This window comes from Neodiprion virginianus, chromosome 3 (assembly GCF_021901495.1).
Source record: "Neodiprion virginianus isolate iyNeoVirg1 chromosome 3, iyNeoVirg1.1, whole genome shotgun sequence".
Classification (NCBI taxonomy): Eukaryota; Metazoa; Arthropoda; class Insecta; order Hymenoptera; family Diprionidae; genus Neodiprion; species Neodiprion virginianus.
Window position 1 is genome coordinate 38,033,239 of NC_060879.1, and position 15,272 is coordinate 38,048,510.

Consider the following 15,272-nt stretch of genomic DNA (forward strand, 5'->3'; position numbering starts at 1 on the left):
TGATACTTGCGCCTGGTGAATGGCAACCGAATTCAGGGAGCGCGGTACATTCAAAGTTGACATTTTCCGCATCTTCCAGCAACATGTTCACTGTATTTCTTTCCCTCTACCGAACACGCGTACGTAAGTTTAATTTGAATACCGTAATTTCACCAATTTCGTCTCATGATTTTTGTATAAAACGCATTTATTAAATCCTCACTTTTCAATCAATAAATATGTATTTACAATTTTTTTATGTACAATTTAACAGCATAACTTTAGAACAATAGAAATAACAATTAATTTGAGAGCAATGCCTATGGTTTGTATAGTTTTTACAATTGTATAAATAGTTCGTAGAGCGGCTCCCTTGATATATATGTGTGTATATATCAGACTGCGATGCACTTTATTGGCAATATTCGGCAAGACAAAATTGTTCGTTTTCGTTTTCCCATACTTACGTTTAGGTAGCTAATATGAAAATTGGAATGCAGAATCGAGTTTATCAAACCCTTCATATTTAATTATCTGTGTGCTTATGCAGCTACTGTTTTTTCGCGAGTTTTTGAATTCTAGCTTTCAATCCTGTGTTGCCCTTCTTCACTTTCTCCACTTGTCGTTTTTCTTCGTATTTTTTTTTCGCCCGTTCACGACGCTCCTTAGCTAATCGTTGCTGCTCCTTTTTCCATATGTCCTACAAGATGAATAAATCAGAACAATTCCCAGAAATCAAAATCACCGATCGAGCACCACGTTTTACATTTTGAAAACGTTGAACCGAATTTGCTCACCTTGAAGTCTTTACAAAAACTCAGCCACAGTACGAAAAAGTCATGGGGATCGGCCGTATCTAGTGTCGCACCCTTAGGCACGTACTGATAAAACTGCATAACAGTTTTGAATTTAAGTCTAGCCTCCTGCAAGCCTTCCTTTTCATTGGCAAGGTCGATTACAGCTTTGCCAAGGAAAGCCTCCATCTTCTCCTTGAAGGGACCCACGTTTTCGGGGTTCGAATCAGCAACCATTTTGTACTTAACGTTGCAAGCTGTAAGAGACAAAGTTTTCTTTGATGTTGTTTCGGTTGCGATGACAAAAGCTGACGTCCACTCACCTTCCAATTCCTTTCCAAGTTTGTCCAACTCCTTAGTCAAGTCCTCGAAATTGATGGTAGCGGCTGCTTCCACGTCGGCTGGTTCCGGAACTGGTAGCGGCAAGGGTTCGTCGAGGTTCTGATATTCCTCCTGTGCCAGCCTGGCCCTCACCACGTAGTGGAGCAAGGTCACGCCGGGTACCTTCGATTTGACGTCTTTTAGCTTTCCCAAAATCTCGAGGCCGAATCCGTCGGCCTGTCCGCGCATCCGGTTACCACCGTTCATGTAGTTCCCCAAGGTCAATATCAGTGCCATTAATTTTTTCAACGAGTTTGAATTCCGGAGATATTCGCAAATCGATCTAAGGTTCGTTAGTTTCGAAGAGAGGCTCGATATCGCGTCCTGGAACTCTGACTGGAACATCAGGCAGGCTATTCTCTCAGCAAAATGTGGTATGGATGATAATTGTTTGAGAAATTTTTCAGGCCTGTCAAGTGGTATTTCAGGATGGGCTTCTTCGTGAGCGGTTATTTCTTCGAGCTCTTTAGGCGACGGTCTCTGGAAAATATTTCAATAAGTTTCAACTTGCGCGGATCACTTGGATATTAACGGTATGAAATTTGAATCATTTTTGAAATGGGGTCAAAGTTGGGGTATGTTTTGGTACCTACAACTTCGTAAATTTGTTTTAAAGCCTCCAAGTTCACAACGGCCGTGTCGAGAGTGTACACAGCATTCTCTACTTCGGAGAAATCGACGTGCAAGCTTTTCTCCAGTATTCCAACCATTTTCGATCTTTTACTGTCTAATATTTTGGCAGGTTGAATTTTCGACGGTTTATCCGCCTCGTCTTTTTTCTTTGTCGGCTTTCGGTCGATTACTTGGCGTGAAAATAAGTCAGAAAACTCTGTCATGTCCAATGATTTTTCTTCTTCTATTTGTGCCCACAGCGGAATCTGTGTATAGAATTTTGTGGATAAATATTTTGTCACTTTGCGCTACTATCTTTTACGGATAGATGATAATTGACTGAATATTAAACTCTCTGACTTCACGAGAATTCTGTCAAACTCGACGTTTCAATCAAACGACGAATGACGTATAAAGAAAAAAAGTACAATGAAAAGTATCCTTTCTTTACCTGCGTAGGAGAATCCGGACTAACATCCTGCTTCTGTGCCATCGTTACGGGTACCAGTATTCTCGTCCAATATAAGGGTTTCATGGGCACCACTGGACTCAACGGCTCTTTCCGTAAAGCTAACGGATGAAAATGAATATGAAAAACGAAGAGCGATTGCACAATTCCCAAGATTTCTGTAACGAGCATTCTCTACCCAAGTTGACAAGTTAAGACTTACTCGCTCTTCCCGGAGGATTCCATCCGCCAGCGGGAGGTACAGGAAAGGGCCTTGGGCTACTTCCTCCTGGCGGTGGAGGCGGTGGTATCATTCCCCCTGGAGGCGGTGGTGGTGGGGGTCCACCCATGGGAGGAGGTGGAGGTGGTCCCGTCATTCCTGGCATCGGAGGAGGTGGAGGACCCAACATTCCCGGCATTGGAGGTGGCGGTGGTCCCGTCATTCCTGGCATCGGAGGTGGAGGAGGTCCCATCATTCCCGGCATCGGGGGTGGAGGAGGAGCCGTCATTCCCGGCATCGGAGGTGGAGGAGGACCCATCGATAACGGTATTGAAGGTGGTTGAGGTCCCACCTCCACTTCTGGCATCGGGAGTGGCGGAGGCGGAGGAGGAGGGGGACCAGCACCCATTTCCGATGCTGTCAATTGTTCTCCATCGAACATTGAAGGCGGCGGAGGAGGAGGAGGTGGAGGCGGGGGTGGTGAAACCATCGGTTGACCAGCTGGAGGTGGAGGTTCGAGCATATCAGGCATAGGAGGTGGAGGTGGAGGTTGAGTCACTGGGTTTTGAGGTATTCGATCGTCCTTCGGGCTTTGTACGGTCATCGATTCAGGCGCCGCCGAGTGAGATGTAGATTCTGTGACCTTAGAACGCAGGTTGTCGGACGTCTTGATAGTGGGAGATAGTGGCGGGCCAATGACCATGTCATTGATGGTCTCCACGATCGTGGATTGTTTGATATCATCATTGACAGAATCCTTGAGAATCAAACTATCGGTGGACTGCCTAGCATCGTCAACCATCGCCAAATTGTTTATTTCCTCAGTAAGCTTAGTCATATCCGCGCTAATCTTGGCCAGAGAAAAATCGAGATTCGTATTTTCGTTACTGGTTTCGTCCTGTATTTTCATATTGTTAAATCTTCTTGCCAGGAAAGATAATTCCGGATTATTCCCATTCTCCACCACCGGCTTCGTTCTAGGTACGGAAGTGCGGTCTTCCTTCGGTGACGAGAATCCTTGGGGACGATGCTCTTCGCTTGTCCATTGATCGAGCGATGTCTCGATCTCAGAAATCGGCGACAGTGTCAACGCAGCTGGCACCCCGTCATATCTGGAGTCCTCGAACCTCTGAGAAAAGGACTTTTCCGAAAATTCGAGGGAGTCGTCAATCGGACTGGCTGTGAATCTACCACTTTCCACAAAGCTCTTTATAGGCGATAGCTTATCCGGTGATGTCTGCGTTGACCGACCAATCGCCAATTTCTCGTAGCCGTTTATCAGCCCCCGTAACCGACTCACCTCGCTCCGAAGAGCGCTCAGTTCTTCCTCAAGACGACGCATGTTTTCCGGGGACCAGCTTTCACGTCGCAATTTACCCGGGCTCGTTATCACCGGAAGCGGGGATTCCTGGTGTGACCACTCGTACATCAGGTCTGGCTAAATACACGAACGAAATCATTCAGCGAAAAAATGTCAAGTATTCAAGAAAAGGGTAGGTACTTCAACTGAATATAGATCACTTTCATACCGTGAAATTAACGTCCTTTGCGGCAACTCTGTCTGATAGTGGTTTAAGAACTCCAGCTGCAACCAGGTGGGCACAGATGGTGGAACCGAGTTTCTTCTGATCACCTTCCGTCAGCTGGTGTCTCAGGTGATCCGGTAGCCCGGCGACGAACCAGTTCATCAGGTGTTGTCCTGTACAGCGAGAAGCAACAGTGATTAGAAACGGGTTGAAAAAATTCATTGTTAGGCTGGCACGGAGGCCGATGAAAAGGTGAGACTGATTGGACAGTGACCACAGATCTCTTTGGAATTAAACAGCTGCTTCGTTGTTCGGTTTCAAACTTTCCGCCGAAGTTCTTACAACCGTTACAGCGGTTCTTGATGGCGCATCTAATACCTCGACTCAGATCGATTCTAGTTAGTAACAGTATACGTATAGTGCCTAAATGATGCGCCTGTGTCAGTCCGACACTGTATTACAACACGAACGCGATACCGGTGAAAAGTTTATCGATTGACAGTCACTTCTCGAAATGAGCACTCGTGACTTCAATTCAACTCGTGCATGTTTCGTAAAACAAACGGTACGAAACAAAACTTTTATATCAGTGGACAATACCGAGGCTTAACTTTGATGCTTGTAATCAATTTTGTAAACCACGTTTGGACAATGGAGAAAATTGGTACCGCAGTGGGATCATCTTCCGGTATCATCGAATGATCTTTATATTTTTTGTCGCCTCGATTTGGTACGAAAAACTACAACAGGTCAACACTGAAGCTGATGAATTCATCAAGCAACGGTGTAAAACTGTCAAGTATGGTGGCTTTTTTACCTCATCCTGACGCCAGCCACGCCGCGGGAAACTCGTCGTTCGAAACAGACTTTTAACTGCTATAGAATCCGACCGTTTACGGCACTATGGGAGATTTGGGACACTGCTTGGACCACGTGACGCATGCGACTGTTTCGTGTAAACGTCACGTGCCCCCTGTCATATGTACCCATTGCTATATACTGACGCGTTTACTTGTGTGACGGTAAAAGCGAACGTTATCCCGTATCCTATTACAATACCAACACATTTTTAATGCTTGCGTTGTTCCTTACACATGTACTGCCTTACGTGTCCATAGGTGAACAGGGTGGCCCACGCACAAAGACGTTTTTAGTCACCGACTGTCTTTCGCTTGGACTGCAGGTGGGCAGGTAGTGTGGGTCTCTGGCTTGCCTGCGAAACATGGTTCACTGTGCCATTTCACCTTTACTGATTCAATATCTCACTGCAACAATGGGGTTCAAGAAACCGAGGTTCAAAAAGTTATCCGAATGATGGAATTTGTTGAAAAGGAAACGTTGAAACTTTAAATCTATGGAGGATCTGTCAATGCCCAAGATTACCCCAGATTCACCTTTCTTTTTAGATTTATACAGTGACTGTCGAAGTGCTTAGCGGTGAGATTTAGGCCAGTCTATTTCAATTCGTGACAAGACTATAATGCGGTTTCAACACTTTTATCGTTTATTGATTGATTTTACGATACGACCATGTTTCGAGGCGTAATGGCCTGAATAGCTTGGGGATAGTTGATGCAGACGTCGGTATGGATGTGTTCACGATTTATACTCTTAGAACACTACGGACACTTTGAATGTTGATTATGGAGTGAGTCACGAAGAATCGGAGCTAACCATAAATTTATAACCTTCACTAATTATACGCTCAAAAAGCATTTGAGAAGTCTTGAATGAAAGCGATAACGGTTAAATCAAGAGTAAGAATTGTCATCAGGTGATCGAGGATAATAGTTGTGAGAACGATGAATGGTCGAAAACGGTGCTTTGGCGAATTGGATGGATTTTTGATTTAGCGGTTATACATATACAGTGTCATTGGAGCTTTACTCTGTGATATTGAAAGATTTCACGTCACCGGATGAAAAAGGTGACATGATGAGGTTCACCAGAAGTTCAAAGTTGAGCTGACTTGAGGAGAGTGTATAAATACTAGAACAAGGCTGCGCAGCGTGTTAAAAAGATAGAAAAAAATCCCTACACCGACCTTCTCTGCTTTTAAAACCACGAGCGAGTATGTCATCGGTCATGATTATTGTGGTGAGAACCATGGTGATGTTTTTGGCACCGATGTCTTCAATGTTTTTGAAGAGTTTGAATTCCTGGTAAATTTCCCGCAGAATAACGTCCGACTTTTCTCGTAATTCATCCTGCTCTACTTTCTCCCCATTCTTCTTAGCGAAGTTCAGGTCAGCAGCTCGCGTTTTCGTCCGAAAGATTCCTAGGTTCCAATGATCCAAGAAACCGGGGTGCATCAGCATCTGTCTACGACTAACGCGAACGCGGTCCTGAAGAAGGGGCGTCAGCATAGTCGTTTCAACCGGCATCACGCACATCTTGTTGGGAAGCCCTTTCACCTTCATCGATAAAATGTACGTTCACCTCGAAGAGGTCGGTCTCTCATAAGCGCCCATCGCCAACCTCAGCTTGGTTATTAAAATTCGCACAAGAGTTCAGATCACACCCTTGAATCACGGCATCCGATGAGTGTTACAGAGGCGTACGCATGTCGGTGATAAGAGGAAATTCCATGAGTTTATCTCTCCAGCCGTATAAGTTTCACTGAGCTGACTTCGTTATCAAAAATTAACAGCGAGTCTGGCGTTCGGCTGACGATGAACCAGACGATGTTGTGCTACTGGGTAACAACCGCGGATGATGATCCGACTGTTTGCCAATCACGGCAGTGTGATCGACGAAAGAGTGCAAAGAAATCGGGTAAGTTCATTGCTCCAGGAGTTTCTGAACGAACTTACTTTCAAGGTCGTACCGAGATTAGAGCTTATCACCGGTTGATTACATTCCACCTTATCAGTGACGTTTGCTCAAGAAATGAAAGGGTGTCATACACTGCACCGTTATTATGGGTATGTAGTACACTTCATGGAAGCCCTGTGTCACGATAAACATTTACGTGCACCGCACACACTCATGATCAATTTTTCACCATACTACGAATCCGTGACCAGACGGTATTAAATAACGACTCTCTAAGTCGTTTGCGTATTCATTTATTCAGTCTCGTGATAATTAGACACGTGACGTGTCGTGGACACTGTTTTATTGCTTTCCGAGGTGTTGCTCTTCGCCGTCTGCTGATCTTACAGACGCTCTAACGACACGTTTGGAAGAACTGTGTACCGGCCCGCTAATTACTTAGAGCTCAAAATGATCAGCTTCTGCGACATGTGGTTCGGTACTAAGGCACACCCGCTCTGGCATAACGCTTATCAACCTGTTACCGTTATCAGACTGTTAAGATGCCGTTTGTTATTGCAGACAACCTGTTCCAACTATATGTAGGCAATATGTGTCGACAATGACGGTGTTCAGGAAATGAAAATGGGGAAGATGCGTCAAATCACGTGGTCGGTGAGTATTTGTCGATTCTAACATCCTGATGCTCTTTTCTTACTTTTATTTTTACTAAATCGATTCACTCACAACTTGGCATCGCATTTCAGAAAAATACACGAACCAAGTATTTTCAGCCAGCGATTTCTTACGATTGGAATGACACGAACTTGAGCTCATTTTATTGTACGATTTGATCCTAGACATGAAGATTCGGAGAAAAATTTTGGTCTTTTTTAGAGTATAACGTGTTATGGAAACTTACCTTCAAATTTTTCGTACAACCGGAAGTCGAGCTTCTCTGGAACGAATCTGGGCCTGTTGTTGGATCTTCCTTCGACGGTGGCTCGGTCCAGGGTGAGGCTGGCCACTCGTCGCAGAACGTTGCTTTCAGTTGGTAGTGATTCATTAGCACTGTGACGTCGGGGTGAAGTTTCAGATGTTGGTGTCGCGGTGTTGAGCGTCGATCCTGAAATCGTTACAGACGCCACGTGAGTTCTCCTGGACTTCCGTTTGTACCAGACCATCTTGTCAAGTGGGAATGGGATAGAGAGGGATGGAAAACGGGATGCGAATATGATAAACGCGGGATGCACTATCCGTTTTCTTCCTGTCAGTCGCAGTCCAAGTGTCGGTTCGCGAACACAAATCAAGCAGCATGACAATGCTGGTTTCGAATTCACTTCTTTATTGCTCAACAATTCAGTTCCATGGAAGACACAAAAGACACAGGAGAAAACGACAAATTTACTATGGGGCTTGTAGCACCGAGGAAACCGACGCGGTGCTATTCCATCAAAGACCAACAAACGACTGATGTGTCAAGGACTGTTTTTATTTGCACATCGTGACGACTAGGGAGGATTAGGGTAAGCTGCGAAAATTAAGGTAATTGTGTGAACTCGGTGAGTAAGCCTGTACCGGCAGATAGCGATTTGCCCACCCTTAACTTCGACTTTGCCCATCAATCGTATCCAAACAGAGGACGAGTCATTCTGGCATAATATTTGAACGCTTAGCTTTGGAACTTCGCGTGTTTTCCTTGTGGAACGAGATACACATGCACTTGTTCATTAGCAACAATTGATGACGCAACGGGCTCAAAGTCGATCAATTACCATAATTTCTTGCTCATCGTCAAGTGTCATCAATTCATACGTAATCTCGTTTAATTGAGCAAACTTTTCTGTTGAATCTAAAGAGACGTAATGTTTAAACAGAAACTTCTCAGACCGAATGATAAAGGAAAATTGGTGAAAAAATTGCGCGAATGTTTGATAATTATTAATCCGTTGAAAGCTTCCGTTGAAAGTTTGTGATTGATTAATGGAAGAATTAATAAATGGATGTCTAATGAATGATTTTTTCAATTTGATTTAAGCACACCTATGAGAACTCGAATCAGGCAACATAAATTATAGCTTAAAATACCGTCGGGCACGAGAACTTTTACTGAAGCAAGGCACCGTTTGCGTCGTACACTACGTGGAGCGAGGTTACAGGTCACGATAAGCAACAAGTGTGCTGTGTCCATGAATGACGGAACTGTTGGATGATATTGGACTTGTTTTCAATGCCCGAGCAATAACGCGGCCATAATCGTATCTTTGTTGGAGATTTCCGCAATAGTTAAACGAACAGTTTAATTGATTAAAAGCAATCTACATCTGGAAAAATGAATTACATATACATATACATATTCAAATTGTAAGTCATTTGGTTTTGTCTCGATTAAAGACTTAAAAGAAAAAAAGAAATAGGTACGGAGCGAAAACAAGAAAGAGCAGACGTTAATGATTTTCTGACAAGTTTGATTGATTCTCACCGTTGAACGATCGGCGGGTAATTAATGTATAAACATATAATAATCATCGATGCGTCGGTCACGTATGCGAAAACAGTTAGCAGGCTCGCGATAACGTCAGCGGCGAGATTCGAGTACAAGAAGCAGGAGGCAATTATTTTTTATAAGAGCTTGCTAATTAGGCGAGAGTTGAAAAAGCCGTTCCTTCCTAACGGATTTTTTCACACGCGCGGGTGTAACGTCATAACATTCAACTCATCTCGATCAATGCACAAGTCTCCGAGTATTTACCGCACGTCGACTTATTTTTTTCACTTAAGAATGAAACCTGCACTGAGAAAAATTTCATTTGTTATTGTAACTAGAAAAATTTAGTAAAACAGGTATCGTTGAAAAAACTGTTTGAATATTGTTGGCATTATGAAAAACGAGGTACACGTAACCATTTTGCGCTATTGTCGATCCTTTTTTGGTAATTGCAACGCCAAATTAGTTTGTTCGGATTACTCTACTGTTTTAGTTAAATAAGGCTTTAACATAAATTTATTCTCGCACAGGCGTTAAATTTTCGCAACAATTACAAAAAAATATAGCGACAGTGATCTTAATGAGAAAGAATAGTAACAGATACTAGATTGTCCGGTCACAGCTAGAAAACTAATTTTCATTTTCTACCTAGAACCATATTTTTCGATTGTGGTAAAAAATGAAAATAGTTAAGGACTGAGCGGTAACCGGAAATAAAAATCTCTCTCTGTGTGGAACGAAAAAGTCGCGTTGTGTAGAAGTCGAACAAAAGCTAATAGAGAGAGAGAGAAAAAAAAAATACCTTCGACGCAAATTTGCTAGGCACGCCTCCTGGAACGTAACGATCATGCTGCTGCATAAGGAATATCGGCAATGAGGATGTTACCCGCAGCGTTGGGATCGTTAGAGTTTAGAGTTTTGGACCGTTATAAGCAGCCGTTCGCTTCGCCAGAGCCTCCGGGCACTTCTGCCGATTGCTTTAGCCAGGCCATCATATTCGTGCTACGGAATCAGCTCCGTTCATCGCAGGCTTACAACCTTTCAATCGCTTTGTTTCCCTGTTTTATTATCGGCAATTTATCTTACGAAAATTTGGGTTCGCGGAAAATTGCGACTATGAAAATTAATAAACCGCATGAAAAACTCGCTCGTTAAAGCACGATTCGAAAACTCCGGCGGCCAAATCCCCCCATAAAAAATCGGAAGCCATAACAATTGACGCTGTTTTGATCGGAAGAGGGGCTGAAACGTGGGTGGCAATTTGGCAACAACGCGTACTTTGTTTCCGGTTATTCTGGATTCCGATAATAAATTAATGGAGTATTTAGCCTGAAATTCGCCATTTCGTTCTTTCGGAGCGTATGTAAAGTCAGATTAACTCTTCAGGACTTCGTTTCTCGATCGAAGTTGAAGGATCGAACTTTCAGGTGGATAAAAAATCATCGTTCTGGATGACGGGCCGTAATTTTAACGTAAAAATTGTACTTCTCAAGGATTTTGCACCCCGTGTGAAATCGATGAAAATTGATACTCACCGTTGACTCGCTGCGAGGCTGGCGGGAGTTCGATTTTCTTGTGCCTGGCGACGGTGAATCGGGTTCTAGTCCGGTCGTCCCTGTCATCGGCAGGCAGGGGATGCTCGTCCCTGACGGGAGGCAGGGATCCCGAATCTGCGACCATGCCGCCGGGATCGGTGAAAACGCTGTCGCTGGACGATGACTCCTGGCTTGGCGGCGTGGGCACATCAGGGGTAACCAGACTCTTGTTCGCGCGATGCCACGAGTCCGTGACCAGCAGAGGAGGCCCCTCCGAGCCGACGCTGAGGGACGTGGGTGGGGGTCCCACGGGCCCCGAGCGGTCCCAGGGGTCCGGGGGAAGCGAGGATTCGAGAGGCTGGAGTGGGGGGACAGGACCGGATTCCGGAGGAGCCCCGACATCGGGGTGGAGGACGTCCTTTGCCTCTTCTTCCTTCTTCTCGTCACGCCGACCGTCTCGAAATCCGGGATTTTCCGGTGAGGCCTGTCAGTGCGAAGAGAAATCGTACGAGCGTGAATGGTAAATGGCGAGTGACGGTTCCTTCTTGTTCGCCTTCTTTTTTTTTTTCTCAAAGTGGTACTAGCATCTGGTTGACAGAGGCAATCGTAGTAAAGTATCTTCGCCGCGCAATACTAGCTCGCACAGCTTCAAACCGTTCTACATTACGCGTATACAAACCTATACCAACGCTACGCGTGATGATCGTGTAGTCTTTTTAACCGTCTCGTTAGTGTACATAGACCAAAAAATTTATGTCACGGAAATCTTGACTCGTCCGCATTTACACGATATACGTATAACAAAATAATGTATAAACGTACCAATTTATATACAGCCGGTGAACTGATGTAATTGCGAAAAGAAGCTTCAATCTCCAGGATACGAAAATAGAATCGGGTCAGGGAATTTAAAATTCGCATCTAAATTTGAATCAATCGAATTGAACTAACGGAGAATTGATTTTTGAGTAAAGTTTAAATCTCTTCGAAAAAATAACACTAATCCCTGGTCCGATTTGAAAGATAATACCTGGAGTCAAACGAACTCGTAGACTTGATCGCAAGTACTTATTTGCTTTAGTACGTCGAGTTTATTTTCAACAGATTCGTTATAGTACCTATTTTTTCTTGTATACGTATAGCTGTTCCCTATCTTGTTCTAAAGTTCAACAACCACTGATTGCGTACGAAGATCATTCTTTCAAGTGAGTTAATTCAGTCTACAGTAAAACACACTAATTACAAGATACACGATCATGTTACATGTTAACTATATTTAACACGGTAAACGAGGTAATCATCCAATGACTTTCCTCCGCTCGTCTGTACGGTGTGAAAAATTTATGCTCCCAACGTGACCAGAATTCAAGAATATTACTTGACAGGGAAAAACGCTAGTTTACGACTTTTCTTTCTCCATCAATTTGCACGACTCGAACATTGACTCGAACTCTGTGCAAGATGAGTGACTCCGGCATTAAAAGAGTGCGATAGTTTGAACAGCTTTTTTTTTTAGCGTGTAACAAGTGCGCGACTCTCTAGGCTTAATCGTAAGTTTTTATGAAATAACGCAGCGAGCAAAAAGCTGTCACGAATCATCCTAGAGGATATTCGCGATCGAATTGATCGTAAAAGAGACTCACTTTCGGTGCCTTCTGCTTTCTGCCGGAGGTCTGGACCTTCTCGAAGGCGACCTTGTGACCGGGCTGGTCCAGCTCATCCAGACTCTGGGAGAGTTTCGACGTGGAATCCGGGGCTCTGCCGGTTTCGTCGTTCGGTCGGTTCTTCTTCTTCCGTTTGGCATCGCTCTGCAGATTGCCCATTTCGGGCGTTCCTCCGGCGATGCCAGCTACCCTGGCGACTCCGGCATCCCCGGCATAGATTGCCGCTCTCAACGAGTTTATCCAGAACCGTGCTATTTCTCTCAGCTTCGGTCTCGGAGGGCGCGACTCGATTCTACGAGCGGCGTTTGCGCACTCCGATTTATCCCCGCCGTTACTGGCGTCGTTCACGTCGCTCGATAACAGAGACATGCTTCCACTTATACACGCAGCTTTCGTCGTGTTGGTTTCACCTTCGTCACGAGGCACGGCGACCAGCTGTCTTTGACAGTTGATTTCCTGATTACATTCGCCTTCTCCTACTATTTCACTCGCGGTTCCAGCCTCCTCAACACCTTATCGCGCTTCTTCCCTGCCTCGGCTTCATTCTCCGCATCCCGATGCACACGGTTCATCCATGTCCATTGCATCGGTTCACAAGCTTAAAACACATGTTATTTAATCCGGAATCGGTCGCGTCAATCGTTAAGAGAGTAAAATAATCGGAGTACTTTCGAGTGTACTTACCGAAGTAACGTTGATTTCGGGACATGTGGAACGTTACGTAGACGTGATCTGATCGTGTTGATATTCCTTAGATCGAGCGTGTTTAACCATTGTAATTATATTAACTTTGCTCAGCCGTGAAGAGAACGATTCCCGCCTCATTCCCTCCGGTTGGTGTATTTTTGTCAGGACGCAAATGCACGGGCTCAGGCGGAACTTCCGCCACACTGTGGTAGTAGAATATGACAAAAGCTAAACCGGACACGAGGCCGTGACACAATAGAGCTGTAATGCTGCTGTGCTCACTGACGTACTCAGTGTTTATCGACGAAATACGGAAACGGACAAAGATCGCGTTGATAATGGCTTCGGTAAATATACGCACGCCTTGACGTCATCCTCCTGAGTAATTCGCATTGCTACGACCTTCGCAGGACACGCCGACGATGCGGATGCGGATTTTTAAATCACAGGAAAGGAGCAGATGTGCGGCCGAAAGTGCACAAGATCGGTTTCAGGATAAAAATTGAGTTTTCTCAAGTCTCAAAGTTCTAAAATAAATTCTTTCGTATTTCATTAATTCACCTTCTATATTTGTTCTCTATTTTTGAGAAGGTCCGGAGTGTATATATATATATTTTAGGTATCAGATTATCGCTGGTCGAAAATCTTGATCCTGGTTGAATTAATATTTTAACGAATTTACTGCAACTTTGTAAAAAAACCTGAGAAACACCGGTTCAAAAGTTGGTGAAATTAATCCGAGCGATCTTTCTTTTTACAATATAATTTTGAGATCGCGCTATTCGCAGAAGTAGCGATGTTCCTTAAATCGATTGGGTTACGATGGTTCAACAACCTCGGGGTTTACTTTTCATCTACTCGTACCAGAGGGTGAAGAAAGCCGATATCGATTAAGACATCGGGCCGTATAATTACACCGACACGTCAGTTATTTGAACGAGAAAACTGTGTTTTTTTTTTTCTTCACAATGAGCGGGAAATCTGTACGACATGAACGTTAACCGTGTGAAAGCTCCTCCATCTATCGGTGCCGTGAGAGAGTAGAAAATTGTTTCACTGGTTCGTTTGAATTTGAGTCGACCAAAGTCTTTCACTGAATTTTATCCACGGTTAAAAATGTTTATTCACACTTTTCATTCGAATTTCGAACGGAACTGTTTCTCCGCCCGAGGATTCGAGGTGAAAATAATTATAAGCTCGTATTAATTTTGATACTTGTATGCAAAATTGAATAGGAAAACGGTTCGTTGGTTCGCCGCACCCGGCCCTGGGCTTTATTTTCTCGCTACGATGCTTCTTGCCGAGCAACCGCTGGTCCGTTGACCCAGGTTTACCGCACATTGACTACCGCTGCCACCCCCAGGAAGCCTGCAGTTCAGAGGCCGGGTTGTTCGTACCTTTGCGTGTAAAAGCCGGCGCGCAGGTAGGGCTACACATGACACACATGCGAAGGTAGATTCTTCTGTATCCGTGAGGACAGGTATGAGTCGTAGTAACAGACTCCCTGAAGAAAAAAAATTCCCTACCAATTTTTACGACATGTAGGAACTTGAGTAATATTTCTTAGGTACGAGACTGGAGTTAGCAACGTTAACGTGACGAATAGTTGTACGAAAAATCACTGTTTTGTAGCTTTGGAACAAGTTTGAAAGGGTTTAATTTGCAACATATGAATTTCAGATTCTTTCCTTCTTCGAACCTCGTTGACAAATCTTTTCAGACATTACACACAATTTGAAAGAAGAAATTAGGTCAGTACCTAATTGCTGTTTTTCTTGTTTCTTAAACGATTTTTTAAATTTATTCTATATTCGATTAGATATTTTCCCGATGCGATTATTCACTCCGCCGAGATGAAATCGAGATTCTTGAATTTACAGATCATTGTCGTGTGAATAATCGTAGAAACTAACGTAACGAAACAATTGTTCTACACTTTTCAACGAAACTTTCAACATTCCTCAGTAATACCTTGAGGGACAATTTTCTACGTGGATAGTGCAGCGTTTTTTAGATTTGCCGAGCCGACAACAACTTAGCTTGGTTTTCGTATCGGCCCGTTTCCGATGCCTGCGCAGCTTCGCGATAGCGAAATAAACTGAAAGCTCGCGGGTCACTCATGATAATCTGGAACGCGGGTGAAAGGGGGCCCTATTTTCTACCGTAACAGCGATAAGATCCGAC

The 15,272-nt window shown here is 44.1% G+C and overlaps 1 protein-coding gene and 1 long non-coding RNA gene across 3 annotated transcripts; one reads left to right on the forward strand and one right to left on the reverse strand.

The window, feature by feature from the left end:
- Positions 1–175: 175 nt before the first annotated feature.
- Positions 176–13,672, reverse strand: LOC124301115 (protein cappuccino). 2 transcript variants are annotated; one of them, XM_046755826.1, is made up of 11 exons: positions 13,086–13,672; positions 12,381–12,999; positions 10,738–11,221; positions 7,637–7,840; positions 3,964–4,133; positions 2,438–3,872; positions 2,218–2,336; positions 1,748–2,032; positions 1,097–1,634; positions 777–1,030; positions 176–679 (listed from the first exon to the last, which is right to left on the reverse strand). In XM_046755826.1, exons 2-11 carry the CDS (start codon positions 12,768–12,770, stop codon positions 530–532), a joined length of 4,029 nt encoding a protein of 1,342 aa, XP_046611782.1. In that variant the 5' UTR covers positions 12,771–12,999; positions 13,086–13,672; the 3' UTR covers positions 176–529. The 2 variants fall into 2 exon arrangements, with proteins under 2 accessions (XP_046611782.1, XP_046611783.1); XM_046755827.1 differs by lacking the exons at positions 7,637–7,840; positions 10,738–11,221; positions 12,381–12,999; positions 13,086–13,672 and adding an exon at positions 6,005–6,736.
- Positions 7,024–9,051, forward strand: LOC124301138 (uncharacterized). Its single transcript, XR_006907406.1, has 3 exons — positions 7,024–7,389; positions 7,612–8,259; positions 8,753–9,051. It is a non-coding gene; the product is annotated as an uncharacterized LOC124301138 (long non-coding RNA).
- Positions 13,673–15,272: the final 1,600 nt, after the last annotated feature.